This window comes from Apteryx rowi, unplaced genomic scaffold (assembly GCF_003343035.1).
Source record: "Apteryx rowi isolate R43461 unplaced genomic scaffold, aptRow1 scaffold_411, whole genome shotgun sequence".
Lineage (NCBI taxonomy): Eukaryota > Metazoa > Chordata > Aves > Apterygiformes > Apterygidae > Apteryx > Apteryx rowi.
Window position 1 is genome coordinate 33,606 of NW_020450632.1, and position 15,669 is coordinate 49,274.

The 15,669-nt window shown below is 39.5% G+C and overlaps 1 protein-coding gene and 1 long non-coding RNA gene across 2 annotated transcripts in view; both read right to left on the reverse strand.

Annotated features, from left to right (window-relative positions):
- The window catches only part of LOC112970920 (carbonic anhydrase 2), an 18,761-nt gene extending 3,305 nt beyond the window's left edge, over positions 1 to 15,456 (reverse strand). The window contains exons 1-5 of the mRNA XM_026075822.1: positions 15,273 to 15,456; positions 14,405 to 14,602; positions 3,260 to 3,378; positions 1,630 to 1,722; positions 810 to 872 (exon numbers count right to left, since the gene is read on the reverse strand). Of these exons, the coding sequence (XP_025931607.1) occupies positions 810 to 872; positions 1,630 to 1,722; positions 3,260 to 3,378; positions 14,405 to 14,602; positions 15,273 to 15,306 (507 nt within the window). The 5' untranslated portion in view covers positions 15,307 to 15,456. The remainder of the gene's footprint in view (positions 1 to 809; positions 873 to 1,629; positions 1,723 to 3,259; positions 3,379 to 14,404; positions 14,603 to 15,272) is intronic.
- LOC112970921 lies at positions 5,292 to 8,687 on the reverse strand. Its single transcript, XR_003255201.1, has 2 exons — positions 8,585 to 8,687; positions 5,292 to 5,718 (listed from the first exon to the last, which is right to left on the reverse strand). It is a non-coding gene; the product is annotated as an uncharacterized LOC112970921 (long non-coding RNA).
- Positions 15,457 to 15,669: the final 213 nt, after the last annotated feature.

Genomic DNA, 15,669 nt, shown 5'->3' on the forward strand with positions numbered 1-15,669 from the left:
CTGATTTCAAATGTTGAATTCACATCCTCCTCTCTTAGAGATATGACTTGACCTTCTCTATAGGAACAATGCGATCAGTTTCAGATGCTGTGTACACTGATCACACGGGAAATATAGAAACTGGGAGATCTGTGAGTGTCCACTGAAGTAAATGGCAACAGCCGTTGACCTCAAAATGAAGCCTGATGACAAAGATGGAGGCATAGTCTCATTCTTTACCATTCTTATCTGCATTTCTCATTGGCATGGGCCTTTACTCACTTTGAGGGTACTTAATTACTCAGTGAGTATTTTTAATTACTCTTTACTCAACTGATTAAGATCACATATACATTGCACACAATATTTAAAACACAGAGAGGCTTTTTTTTTTTTTTTACAGGTTACATAACCTGTTCAAACTTCTCATCTGGACTCTCTCAGTAAAATAGCCAAGAGAGGCATGTCCAGAAGGAAATTTATCCCACAGGTGCATTTTGCCTCTCTCTTGCCACTGTCTTTAAAAGGTGCATAGAAGAGTAGTTCATATCATCCTGCTCTATAGGTTTAAATGCAGCTGAAAGACAGATAAATGTAGTCATAGAGATATAAAATGATCACAGTTTCTGAGAACTCCCTGCCCTCTACCATAACTTCATCTGAATCACTTTCGCATTTAGGAGTACAATGGCATCAGTGCTGATGGCAGCAAGGCTTGTTTTACTCTCATATATATAACAGACTGGTAAAAAGTAAATGATCCACTTTCTGGAGAAGATGACACAACACAGTTGTAACTGGTGGCAATGGAAAGAGACAGCATGTATTACCTTGGTTTGAATGGAGTTCAGAGCATCAACAACTTTCTGTATTTCAGGCTTAGCATTCCCCACCTGTAATATAAAGCACATGAAAAGAAAGTAATCATGCACTCTCATAATATGTTACAGTTCTTGAGGAAACATTTTACAGTGCATTTTCCCAGCACCCATTCCTTACGTAACAGGAGTACTATGGTGAAGGGACTGGAACTGGCCCTTTAAAAACATGCCAGCTGACAGCACAAATGGGTCAGCCAAGGACAGTGGACAGAATAAAGTTATTTTCATTTACAGTACGTGGATTTATTTTTGGACTTGAGCTGTTCTTTTTTTGTAGAAGTCACCCTCCTAACAAAACATGGCGAGGCCAGAACAGAGTGCACAGTGCTGGGGCACAGTCACCTTCTTCAACTAGCTGTGAAGATAATTCAACCAAGACAAAATACTTTGGACATTTAACAATGACAGGAGAGGGAAATAGAGGTTATTTAGGCCTGTCCTACCTGCATATTCATACATACATAACTGTGTAGTTATGCACATCATCTTTTACTGGGACAGTACCACTGTCATGGTGGAGGCAAGTATACTGGGCAGCCAACAGGGCAGCCACACTGATGGAAGGCAGTCATACGCCACTGGCAATAGGAAAACGTACAATTTTTGTATGTAGAGAAAGTCAAGAATTTGGAGGATCATCTAGTTTGCTCTGAATTTATACAGTATAGCATAATGCTGCCTTAYTCTATATTTTAGGCTCTAAGGTCCTCCTGCAACACAGTGAGCATACTGGACTAATCCAAATAATACAAAAAAGGGTTTAACTAACCTTCATGAAAATGCCTACCACAGCCAAACCATCAGGATGCTTCACAGCTTCAGAAAATTTACCATATTTTGTGTTCCAGTGAACAATATGGAGCTAGGAGCAAGGAAACAAGAAGCACTATGAAGAATATATTCCATCCATAATATTTTACAAATGAGGATGCAGGAAAGTTATTTATTAAACATTAACAGCAGATGGTGTTTTACTGCTGGGATTTAAAAAGTTTTGTGTACAGTTAAGAATTTGTTGAATCATTCATCTACTTTCAGGTTTCATTTATGCAAAGAGGTTTCTGTCATGCATTATATTTTACTTCTCACTCTTATTCCCAGATGAGTTTTAAATGCAAACCGTGGGCTGTATCCTCCTKCTTTTAGTCTGGTGAAACTCCTGTTATCTTCAGTATGAGCATTCCCTGCACACAGCCTGCAGGATTTTGATATAGTATTTTAATGCTATGTATTCTGGAGTTCTTGTCAGTATTGAAAGACATGTTTGTCCAATGTCAGGGAAATAATGTCAGACATTAATGTCAGCCTCTACAGGTCTGACCTGCAATCTAGAGAGTTTTTAAAAAACAGTCCTGTCCTTTCCTGAAAAACCTTTGAAAAGAGTATGAAATGAATCTCCAGGTCATGTTAGCCAGGATGTTCCTTTCTTTTTGGTTCCCCAGTTATTTCTAATAACAATGAAAACAGAGACTTTTTTCCTTCTCTGAAAGTTCATCTGGTCTTGCTGTTCCCCCTCTTGTGAAATGAAAAAAAAATTGTACTATTCTGAGTATTTTCAAGTCAAGTTGAGCAAGTAACTATGGTACTGTGAGCAGATATAAGGAGATGGCAAGTTTCTTGGATAAGAAAAAAGATATCTTTATCTCATGAAAAAGCAGCAGAGCAGGTGAATTTGTAGGGCCATTTCTTCTGTCAATGCAAATCACAGCTATGTTCAGTCAATGTGTGCATTTACTGCAAGGGTTAAAAAAGTCTGTCACTGCATCCAGTGCTAGATTTCTAAAGAGGGGACAAGGAAGGGTGGGATGCAAGTCACTAAAGTCACTCCATTTTTGTATTAAGACAGTAAGACAGTCTTAAGGAGTCCAAGGCATATTCAGAGTCATAAGGCTTAAGAGGTCAGCCAAAGTGCCTCCATGGTATCACTTGGCTACCTGCCTTTTCCCTTGCTTCTCTGCCATCAAAAGATGAAAGGAGTTACTGCAAAAATATTTGTATTTTTATATAAAAGTCTCTGATATCAAAAACTGAAGGCAGAAAAAGTGGGTGTGTATGTACAGAGGTGCTGCAATTCTGTTTCTTCTTAATTTCCAGGAATTGTCAAGAAAGCAGGGGGAAAACAGAGATAATTAGTGTGGGCTTTTCTGCTTCTGTAATTTTTTTGATATGAAGTAGCTGAAAAAAATTACAAGGAGTCCTACATTTCTAATCTCTGCTTGTGGAAGAGATAGCTCCTGAGGTAGCATTTTACCAAAGTCATCTATGGTAACTCCCCCATCCCCACCCCCAGTCTCTGGCCCCAATAAGATTTCTAGGGCTGCTGCAACCATGATGGAAGATTAAAATGAATAAAATATTAATACTACACAGAAGAGTGAATGAGGCAAAGAACGTCCTACCTCTGCATCATACTTCACACCATCCACAGTGTGCTCAGACCCTTGGCCCTCACAGGATCCCCAGTGAATGTGAAACTGCACCAACCTATAGACTCCATCCAGCGCTCCACCTTGCAGCACTGCAAAGCAAAGACCCTGCATTAGCATCTCCCACAGCCTTTGCTATCAAGTTTCCCTTCCAACTTGAATGCCCATCTCAAGTCTTTCAAGTGAATTACAGTTTATTACTCTGCATGCTGCCATGCTACTCCAGTTCATCTTCAATGGTACATTGCTGCACTAAGCCAAAATATATAATAGACATATAAAAATGTAAGTGCCTTTACAGTGGGTGTCTCATCAGCAATTTAACAGGCATGCTAATATTACAAGGTGACAAGGATGTTAGGAAGAGCTGAGGATGTAACTTTTCTGTCACCAAATAAATAAGAAAAGCCAAGAAAAAGAATAGACATTGTGAGAGGACTACATAGAGTTATTCTATGAAAGTACACTTGGAGACCAAGTCATCTTTCACTTACTTATGTACTCTGTCCCCTCATTTTAGGCACTTTATTCATTTAGACCTTAATCCTGCAAATCATGTAGTGGACTGGATTGAGTAAAAAGCTTTTGGCTCCAGATTAAACCTAAGCACCTGCTTTCCATGGGTTCCTGTAAGGCAAAGTGCTAGGCACAGCGCTAGGCACTGAAGAGACAGGAATTTAAAATCTCTTGTTTGTTGCATCTTTTACTCCTCAAGAATGAGTGGTTTAAAAAATGGTGGTGAGAGTGGTAATATCTACAGAGACAGATTTTTGAAAACAATCTGGTTTGGAAATGAGGTGCTTACTTATGCTCTCTGCTATTTGACATTATTCCTGCTATGTGACTGATGTAATTGGAGTGCCCAGCCACGCTTTCAATTATACAGGAGTGAGCTCCCTTGAGCTCCCTTATTCCACTTGCTAGTTTTAACCTTGTACTTAAACTGAGACCAGTCACCATTATGATATGCAGGATCAAGACCTAATACTGCAAAATGCTCAGGGCACAGACAATGTCTTCTCCAATGCAGCATAAAGCTCGGAACAATGACAAATAGTCCTGTTAAAAAGAGCTCTTTATCTAAATTATTAGAGCAAGGTTTCACACTGGGTTTTTTTGGTTTTGTTTTGGTTGAGCATGTAAAATTCATACTTAAATCTTTGTTTAGGGTGTTAATATTTGAAAAACAAAGGTATTTTTAAAATGTAATAATTTGAAGTGTTACATATCCTAGAGACCAATCTCTCTCTCTCTCTCTCCCCCATATATATATAAATATATATATATATGTATTAAAGTGACAGAAGAGTATTGACAGCAGATATTACATATAAGTGTGCTCTGGGTATGTGCCAAAAACAAAATGTTTCTGTGGAGTAAAGATGCTTTCCTCCCAGTTTGCAAATACTGTAGACACATAACTATCACTGTACGTGCATGTGTGAAAATGTAAATCAAACGCAGATAGGAAAAGCTCGCTGTCTGTTCAGGTTTGAATAACTCTGATTATATGCAAGCATGTACAACAATAGCCATGGATACTTGGCAATGGAAGAAACTCAAAGTGGCTAGAAGGATTTGACTAAAAAATTGAAATATAAGAAATTTAAATGCAAGATATATAAAACACATTAGTTTCCACTGTTGTGCCTTATACATGCAAAATTTGGGTTTGGAGGACAAATTTAGCATTTGCCTGGGTGTCCTTCTTTGGCAAATAAAATCAGAATTAGAGGTCTTCCAACATGCATTTCTCTTTGAAAAATATGAATGTATGTTATACTATAGTCTTTGTAATTTCAGACACCATAGCCAACATTGAACAGACCAAGACTTACCCTACCTATTGCCAAGCTATGTAATGTGAAGAGGAATGGCTGTTTAAAGTAATTAGATAGGCACATATTTAATTGTAYTTTTATATTTCTACATGTACTATATGCCCAAGAAGCGTAGCTGTTTCAAGCACAGCACTACAAATGAGAATAATTTTTTTCATAATGGCTACTGCGAATTTGTATTGGTTTATTTTTAAAATGAAGTAATTGGTTGCTATATCTTTACAGATGCAAAATAGTCTACACAATATCATGTATCATTTTAAAATGATGCCATAGAGTTTTAATGTTATAGTTTCAGTTCCCTTGGCTAACAGACTAGGTGTTTGTTGCAGATATAAAAGGACTGAGGTTTTACCATCCCCGAACCTCAGAAGGCACTAGCGTAGCACATGTTAATCTGCCATTATTAATCAATGGAAAGCATGCTGAAAAGCAGAACCATGCAATCTTCTTAAATCCATTTGCAGTGTTATTTCTACACACAGTTTGCTATACTTTTATAAAATTCAAAAAATGCACAAAAGTCTCTTTGCAGTTTTTGCTTACTTTTCTCATTCTGTGGTTCTCAAATCCAGCACTATTTTATTTTGACTCACAGCAGAGCATTCAAAGAAAGTAATAATTAGATTAGTGCGAATGAATACAAATTCAGCAGGCTTAATTACACAACAGCCCTTCTTTTGCTAGCCGACATTAAGCAGTTATTATTTTTTGTTACTACTTCTCAGCTTTTCCGAAGAAGTAAAGTTTAAAATTAAACTTAAAAGGCAAAGCAGAAATGTTGGAGCCTCAGTTTTCCCAGAACAAGTTCTTTTAACCATGAATAAATGTTATGAGCCTTTGGAAAGTAACAAGTCCTTGAGAATCAGATTAACATTCACACTGGGGACCTCCCTATCCCTGTCCATGTCACCTGCACATCGATTCAGCCTCCATTAAAGACAGAAGTCCAGCCCTTCCATCCCCTGTTTTGGAGGGATGAGGAAATTCTGATCCATATTTGAGCATCTCAGAATTAGCTCCCTTCCTTTTGGAACTAATATTACCAAACACCTTGGAAATGCACTGGTAGCTGTACTCCCTCCTGTTATATAGCACAGTTGCAGAAAGCCACCTGAGACAGCAAGGCAGTTTTGCGCAGGGGCACTGCCTCGCCGTCACACAGGAGCCAGCAGCCCCCGTGGCACCGCAGCRCAAGCTCATTCACCACAGCTAACTGCATGCACAGCGAAGACAGCACTGGCCAGTGTGGAAAACACATTCTTTTCTTATGATTCTTCCTTTTCAACAGATTCCTCTTTTTCAACAAAAATCTGCATCAGTAACCTAGTCTTCATAGGGGTGTAACAGTCCAAGCAGTGACAGTTTGAAAATGCAACTTTCCTTCTATTTGACAGTTATGTGCAATGTTACAATGAGATAAATTTGGGGCTACTTTGCTTACATTTAAACATGGTCACTGGGTTTTCAGCCTTCTGCCATTTACTGAAGTAATTATATTACTAATATCCAGTAATTATATTGCACTGTTACGATCTCAAAACATTTTCTAAATCAGGCGAACATCAGTATTAGCAGAGCTAATTTGGAAAATCAAATGATCACATGAACTGTTCTATTAACATCTGTGGGATTTCTTGGATAAAGAAGGTGAACTATATTTGTCTCCATTACACTTTCTTAGCATATTTGGCAATGGACAGAAATCAAAAGGGCATTTTGTTGCATCTGGGATAGCCGTTTACTGAGGCACACCACTTCACTGTTCTATTAAAAGGCAAGTCACTGGGCAGTTACCTTTCCCTTGTAGAACAGAAACAGCTTTGAAAAATACACTGTTGATCACTTTGTATAATTTTTAGGCGGTGGTGGCATCTGCATGTGTGAAGTTTTGCAGGAATACTGTGGAATTACTGTTATTATAGTTACCTCCTATGGGATGTTCTCTCTATATAGAGCAGGAGACTAATGTATTCATCAACGCAATAAACTTGTCAAAGGAATAATCCAAATGGCTAAACTACAAGATTGTTTCTTGAGTTAGAATGAATTACTCCCCATAATAAAAACTAGTGTAATAAGAAAAATGCTTAAGTTTGTCATTCTGAGAAAATACAGAATGAGAAAATGTTCTTCAAATGGAAATCATTGACAATAGAGCTCCTTCTAATAGGTGAAACAAGGCATCCACTACAGCATAACAAATGTCCACAGTTCAAAACTTAGGAAATTTAGCTCTAATTCAGATACCTCTAAACAAAAACCTAACAGCAGAACAATTCTGGTGTCCACCATTGAGGACAGCTCTTTTGCACACACTCTGCTTATGCATATATATGCACAGTACATACATTAGTGTTAATGTTCTGCAGGCATCTGTTTATACAGACATTTACATGACAGAAAACAGGCTTTGAGGAGGTAAAGTAAATAAGCATTACTTGAAAAAAAAGTCTTGAGCACCATGCACTATTAATGGCACAAGGAGGGCTCTTATGAGGATGCTCAGGGATTAGCCTTGTGTTCTTATGCAAGGATGGGCTTCCCCATCTGACAGACTGGAGAGTTCAGCCAGGGTGAGCTGTCATTTCTGTGAAGCATAGAGTACAGAACGTCACGTTTTTGGAGATGTTTCCTTCCTTATGTTATCTCTTTCAAACATTCCTCTGAGGACACTATATCATGATAAGCAGAAGAGTAAGACAGGACCTAAGCATCCGACTGTAGGGATCATACTTGTAGAAAACATCTGTAATGGGTTTCACCAAGAGGAAAAACTATGCAATTCGTATCTCTTAAAAAAAAAAACAACCTACTCTGACATTGCTAGAGGGTTAGCCTGATAAGGCACCAAGGATGTTCCAGAGAGATAGACCAGAATGAAACATCTGTCAAAATGTACCAGGACTGCATACGTGTGCTTCGGCAGCTGGTCCGTGATTCTGGCTCACCCCACCTGAACTATTTGATACAGACTGGGTACCAGCCAGAAAGACTGACTTGCTTAAGGACACAAAGTTATTTAGGTTCTTGACCTTTCTCCTCAGTCCTTCACACCATATGTAAAAGTCCATTGTACACCTGTGACTCACACAGGTATACATGTGGGAACGTTTGTGGCACATCTGAGTGTAAATGTGTGTTTGTAGGCATCTAAATGTTTGTGTGTCTGTACTTGTATGAATGTAAGCATCCACTGACCACTCACAGTGCATTAAGGAGTAATGGCAAGTGAAGTTGCTCTTTGTGTATTAAGAGCAGGCAGACTGCATTTTATTCTTAAACTATTTACAGATGCAGCTTATGAATATTAAACAAACATGAAAAACACACATTATGTTATAAACAATTTGTTCACATTATGATGTAGGCTGGGAAGTATTGCTTCTAATACAGAAATGGAACTATTCAGTATTCGTTTCAATCAACCACAGTAAAATCCACTACTTGCTGATACCGGTGCAATTTTATTCTCATGTAGTCTCTTAACGGGAGATTTCTGTGGGTTACAAGATGCTGTAGGACTCTCTGATCAGCCTTCAATCCTGACATGTTTCACCCTGTAGGAGCCATCAATGACTTAGTAAGTACCAAGCTGAAAGCATTAAGATACTTTTAATCATAACAATATGTCATTGGCTTTGCTCTTGGTGGTGATAACTATCATACTAATTGCAATGACTGCTCACAGCATTGAAAATTGTAGTGGACGTGGTGCTCATATTACTTTGAGATCTGACAGAGGATGTACAAACTCAAGGAAGGTAAGGGTAGTACCTTTAAGTACACACAAATCCTTCATGCTTGTAAGTAAACGAACAAACATACCAGTTGGGAAAAAATGTCAAACAGAGTAGCCACAGTGATGCCTGGCACATAACTTCATTACATTTTAAAAATAAACTTTTCCTTAACTTAATGGCCCTTAACTTAGCTGATAACAGTTGACTAGTTCCTCCTGGTTTTGTACTAAGTGTCTCTAGAACAGGAACTTGAATGAAGGGGTAGAAGYCACCATGCTTTCTGTATGCACAATCCAAGTCAAATATCTGCTTGGAAGTCATATGTTGGGGGTGGGGGGGGAAAGCTGCTGCTGAAAGCAAAGGTGGTGTCCTTTGAGCTATGTAAAGAAATGAAACATGCAGGACTAATCTCAAGTTCTGTTGTCTTCCTTCTCAGTTCCTTGAAGCACTAGAGCTATACTCAAGTCCCCTACTCACTTAGGCTTTGCATCTTCTAGTGACATTAGTTCCACAAAGAAATGACTGAATGTGATCACACACCTTCTGGGACCTCTGACCTCTAGTCAATCAGTGGAGAAAAGTACTTGTGATATATAAGTAGGTGACTGAATTAAGTCCCCTAAAGCTATAAACAATCAGTTCCCTGATTTATAATTCAGAAGGGTTAGAACATTGCTTAGGCCATACATACTGTGGAGCTTCAAGCTCTTACCAAAGTGCAATATTATTCTGGTACAGCTAATGTTAGATTTTGAAAGCTGGGAAGCCTAAAAATAGACCTTCTGTGGCAGTGACTTTGATTAAAAGTTCTGCCTTAAAGACAGCAGACCTGCATGTTTCTTCCTCAGTTGATCCACTGCGGTGGAACTGTAGTAGAGCAACAGTGGCACAAATGTCACTGCAACTCACTGCAAACCAAGCAGTGCTAACRCACTAACTGTTGGATAACCAATATGACAAAATACACTGGCCTGTTTACAGTGAGTCATACTTAAAGAAAGACATTTGAATAGTGTCCTTCCATTAATATTTACCATTGCAGGAAGAATCAGGTGAAAAAATATTTGATTACAATTATTGAAAGTCTCCTAACTGGTGCTAGTGCCAAGATCAATCCAGTATTTTGATTTCCCAATGTCTACTCATAATTTTAATGTTCCACTAATGTCAGATTTACTTTAGACTCTATCCTGGATTTCAATATTATCTCTTGAGCAGCAGCCATGGAGGAAAAGGAAACAAGTAAGAGACTCAGCCACAAGGAGGAATTACTAGTATATTTATTTAGTAATGGCTACAGAGGCTTACATCATAAGTTGCAATTCACTTCTGTAAGTCTATAGCTAAGATAGGGTATTTTAATATCTTGTTTTAAAAATGAATTGCTGATTTACTTTTTCTTTTTATAAGCTCAGTAAATACATGATCAGAAAACACAGAATACAGTGCTTACAGTGCTGTGAGCACTTCCCAGTTGAATTTCAGGTTTTATGTGAATCATGAAAAGTTTTCTGGGGAACTTGCACAGAGAACAAACCATACCGCATGTTACAATCTTCTTTTGTGCACTTTAGGCTTTCCTGAGCTAAGTCACTTCCTGTGGTTTTTCAGCTCTGGTAAGCTGCTGTTTACTTCTATCTTTTAAAGTGAGTGAAAGTATAAATATTTCCTTGTGGCAGACTTTTTAATATATAATGAGATACAAATCTCTCCTTTACTATAAAGTTCCCAAAATAAGGTGCATTTATCATAGTTCTGTGGTTATTTCTGAATGCACCATTTGCTTCACTCATATGCGGAAGAGTCAGGTCCCAAGATACAGGAACTTGAATTTGTAGTTTTATTCTGAGTGACACTTCTATCATATAGATTTTTTGTCCTTATTTAAAATTATAGACATTTTAAACACAAATGTCTACAAATACCTACATTTTCACTGTTATTAAAAGACAGTGGACATGAGAATTTAACAAGGAACCACAAGAGATAAAGCAGATGAAGAGAAACTAAATAATAATTTTCTTTCTACAAATAGGTCTAAGAAAGCGTTCCAAAAAAATGAAAAGGAAAAAAACTGGAAGACAGTCTTTTACCTAGGAGAAAATCATGGAATTTCAACAAATAAAAAGTAATGAAAAATCTATCAGTATTTCTTTCCTTACATCACTGCTACCAKCTAGCAACTGTAGAATATGAAGAAAATACCTTCAGGAATTGACTTAGCCTCTGAAGTGTATTCTGGCACATAAGAGCTGACCCATAACCCACAAAATTCAAAGACCGTACTATGAGAACCGAAATACAACATTTGGGTGTAACTGCTGAGGAAGAGGGTTTTTAAGGGTTACACTCAATACTTTGTAATTTTTAAGCAGTTCTAAAAAATTAACATGAAAGAAAAACAAAGTCAAGTTCTAAAGCTATCATAAAGATCTTCATATCATTTCACTTTTGAAACACCATTGTAAGACAAAATCGTATAGGTTATAGGACATAGGTGGGATAATTATAACCTGAAGCAACATTTATGTCTGTAAAGCTCCACCTATTAATACGGAGATCTTCTAAAAGGCAGAGAAGAAGAGATTTTCTTCTGCGAAAATACATTAGTCATATAAGTTTTTATGTTCAAAAAGTTAATTTTTAGTTTACAAGCTTACTATGCTAAAGAATATAGACTGGATATTATTTTAAGAAATACTATTTTTCCTCTTAGATTTTTAGTTTCTCACTGATACAAGCAGAAGTTAAAGACCACATATTCTTGTGCACACACACATAATATAACAAATACATACTTCTTAATTTGGGAAGGGAAATATTTTATCTCAAAATTTTGAATATTCTGATATTCACTTATTGTTACTTTTGAACAATGGTATTCACATTATTTTCTGAATCAAAGAAATAAGCAACAGTGACTTCCAGAGAGTTTTATCCAATCACGTATTTTAGCTTTTGTACTTATTTTTACTATACTATTACTACCTGTAATTTTTATTACAAGAACTCATTTTATAAACCACTAAGAGCAGGAGTCTTCAAGCAGACATTAATACTCAGAGCTGTAATCCAATTGACTTCAGTGTCATTACACATGTGCCTGAAGATTCTTAATGAATGGATCTACTTCTTTGTGTAGAATTACTCATGTGTTCAAGATTATTCATGAACAACAATCTTATTACTTCATTTTGTGCCTACTACCACAGATAATTCATTTCTGTATATGGGACAGCTCATAGGAGCGAGTACTGTGCTTGCCTGTGGGAAGTATTTACAGGATTTTGTTTGATTGTTTTCTGTAAAACATAAGAGAACATCACATAAATTCATACAGTTTCTCCCTGTGACTGTTGCATGATGCCTAACCAAGAATTTGGTAGATACATTATATTGTTAGTATCACAATTCTGTAAATAGGAAGTGAATCAAGCACAGTCAAGTCAAGGACAGCTTTATTTCATGCAATGAAAGTAGGTTACCTAGTTAAATGCAGACAAATGAAGCCATTAAGTGTGCTGCCAGGTAGATTTTATGCACTGTGATTTTCAATAGGAAGTAACATATGAAGAATCCATCCTTAGGTGGATTCAGAGATCTCTAATACTTTTTTTTTTTCATTTAATACTAATCTGTTTCTGATGCACTAATGGAGCTACTGTGAATGTTTCTACTTGCATCGCCTATCCTCCCACTCTGAGAGCTGTGTCTCTGCGTAGCTGTCAGAGGATCCCTGTCACAGATGTTCTAGTTCTGCACTGACTTTTCTCATAAGGAGCGTTCTTCCTACAGACATTTCTTTAGATTATTATATGTTTCTGCAGGGTTTTTTTCCTCCCAATTTACCAGGTACGTCTTTCCGAAYATATACATGCACAAAGTGGGTCCTGATTTTCATATGTGCTGAATACCTTTGCTCCCATGAGAACAGAAATTGTACATAACACCATTAAAAATCAAGACCAAGATCAGAGCCTGCAATAGTTTTGTTATACTGTAAGGACCTGAACCTGTTTCCTTTGGGTTCAGTGAGAGCTGACTCGCATATACCTGGTAAAAACAAATACATTTCTTCCATACTTTGAATAATTTACCTTATTCCTCATGACATTGTTAAAATTCGCATGCTTTAACTTCAGCTCCTCTGTGCTTCAGAAAAATAAACACTATGAAATCAGAATACCTTTTTCCTTTTTTTCCAACTATACAGCTATTTATGTGGATGCTCTGTGTAAATTGTATATACAGACCTACGCGCGTCTATACATCTGTGAACCACTTAGCTGACCATTTAATACTGTTCAGTATAAAGGTCATCACTAAAATACAATGTTAAATTTTTACTGTGATGCCGAATATGCTGCTGTTATAGTTATATTACTTGTATTTTCAAAGAACAATATTTTTGTAGGCATGGTTAATTTGTTTTCAGCACCATTCCCTAAATGACATTGCCAAGGAAAAGCTCAGGAAAAATAGGGCACTTGCTCAAGCAAGTTAAATCAGGCAGTGTCTAGAGAAGGCAGTGACTGTCTCTACAATGGGATTGTTTTTGCTTTCTAAATTAAAAATAGAGGCACATTCATTGTAGCAGGGTGATGATTTTTGCAAATTTAGCCAGCTGAGAAACTACAATTAAAGACTGAGCCTACAAAACCCTTGTTCTGACTGGCCTCGACTCACATCATTTGTCCCATCAGTGCAATCATTCCTTTCAGTAAGGATTATTAAGAGGTTTGCAGGATTTGGTACTTAATTTGACTGTAGAGTATAACCAATAGTAAGACACTGTAGAATGGATGTCTATTAGCAAACTTTGTAGGAATGTGTCAGATACAGTCCTATCTTTATCGAGAAAGCTCRGAGTCAAGAAATGTCAGGCATTATGCTTCTTTAAATTACCTAAGAGCAAAGCAGTATTTTCCAACCTTTCCTCTGTTCCTGTACTAAAGCTGAAAACATGTCACATTTTGAGCCTTATGGGCATCAGAAGTATAAAATAATTTTTGGTAACCAAAGAAACTATTTCCAAACTATTTCTATTTCAAATTAAGTTTAATCCTTTGCTGTTCTAAGACCAATTCCTGTAATGTATTTTGTCTCTTATTTTAACCATTTGGCATATAGCTTACAGTGCCCAAAGTCATTCTTGTCAAACTATGTTACTTTTTTCTCTTGTACATCTGAGTCCTGATCCAAATCCTTCTGATTTAAACCAAAAGAAACCAATTCGCTTCTCTGGTATTTGGAGCTGGGTAGCTCAAAACTGCCCAGATTGGCTCAGTCTTCTTTAAGAGGAGCTCAGTTTTCTGAGCAGAAGCAGTGCGTGATCCTGATCCCCCAAGGGTTGAATCCTGCCTGACCTTACTGAAGCCAAAACACCACTGTCTTCAAAAAAGTCCAAAAACTTCATTAAATATTTTGTATAGTATATTAGTAGCAGCATTAGTATACTAGTAGCAGTTTTTCCCATCCCTACCCTGCAATGTCAAATCTAGCATCAAAGGAAAGACACAAAGTTGAGGTCTCACCTGACTTGTCGGAAGAATCGTCAAACTCCACGTTGAATGAGTGCCCGTTGTTGACTATGTTTCTAGCTGTGGAGGCATCGTAACTGAAGCTGAGAGGCTTCAGAGAGGAGTCGTACCTGGTGGACTTGCTCTTAATATCAACAGGGGACTGGCGTTCTCCATTGGCAATGGGGAAGTTCTCGTGCCAGTGAGCAGGTCCTGCAAGGCAGCATAAAGCAGCTCAGTAGGAAAAGACATAAAGTTCAGGGGACATAAATGATAGCCCTCACTCTAGAAATCTTGATGCTTTAAATGCATGAGTGAAAATTTAACACTAGCATCGGTGTTTAATAATGTACTATGTGTATGGGCTCTCAGAGCTGGCAACGCAGATGAGGGGAAATCCCCCTCAGGGGCCAAGACGGGCACCAGCCAGGCCCTGAGCGCTGGGGGTTCAGGCTGCTGTATTGCTGGGGTATCCTTCTAGAGTCCATCCCATCCTGCTGAAGCAGAGCCCGCCCTCCCCTCTTCCTTGTGTTGTTACAGAAGTAAAGGAATGACAGCAGGAAACCAGAAGATGCTTCAGGCAAATTGCGAGGCGCGCTTGGCTCGGTGCTCGCACGCAGGTGGCATCTCAAGGTTAAAAAAACCCACAAAACCCCAGAGCCCGTTCTCAGGCAGGGCAAGGGCCGTGTGCGGCGCCGCATGCCCCCGCGCCGAGCRGGCACAGGCCGGCGCCGGCTCCGCGGGGACGCGCCGGCAGGTGTCCCGCGTCCCGCCGCGCCGCCGCGGAGCCCGGCGCCCGGCCGGAGCTGCCACGACCTCGGGGGCTCCGTCCGCCCGCCCGCCGAGCCCGCGGGGCGCCGCGCACCGCCGCTGCGGCACTCACCGTTGTGGCTGCCGTAGCCCCAGCGATGGGACATGGTGCTTCTGCCCCGGCGGCACCGGCGCCCGGGTGTCGCTGGCTGGCTGCCGCAGCGCCGTGGCCGCGGCCGGCGCTCAGGGGCTTTTATAGGCTCCCGCCAACTCCATGCCCCTCTCCGCGGCCGGAGGAAAGGGGTGGGAGCGCGGCCGGGGGAGGAGGGAGACTCCGCTCGGGGGCGGAGAGAGCTGTCCCCTTATAATCCGCGGTCCTCGGGGCGCCAGCGCTCCTCCGCGGCCGCGGAGCTGCGGAACCGGGGGGCGGCCGGCCCGGAGCGGCGGCGGCTGTCCCCGTCTGTCCCCGTCGCCGCATTGCGCGCCGCGCCGCCGGCACCTGCGGCGCGGCCCGTTGTTACGCGGCGCCG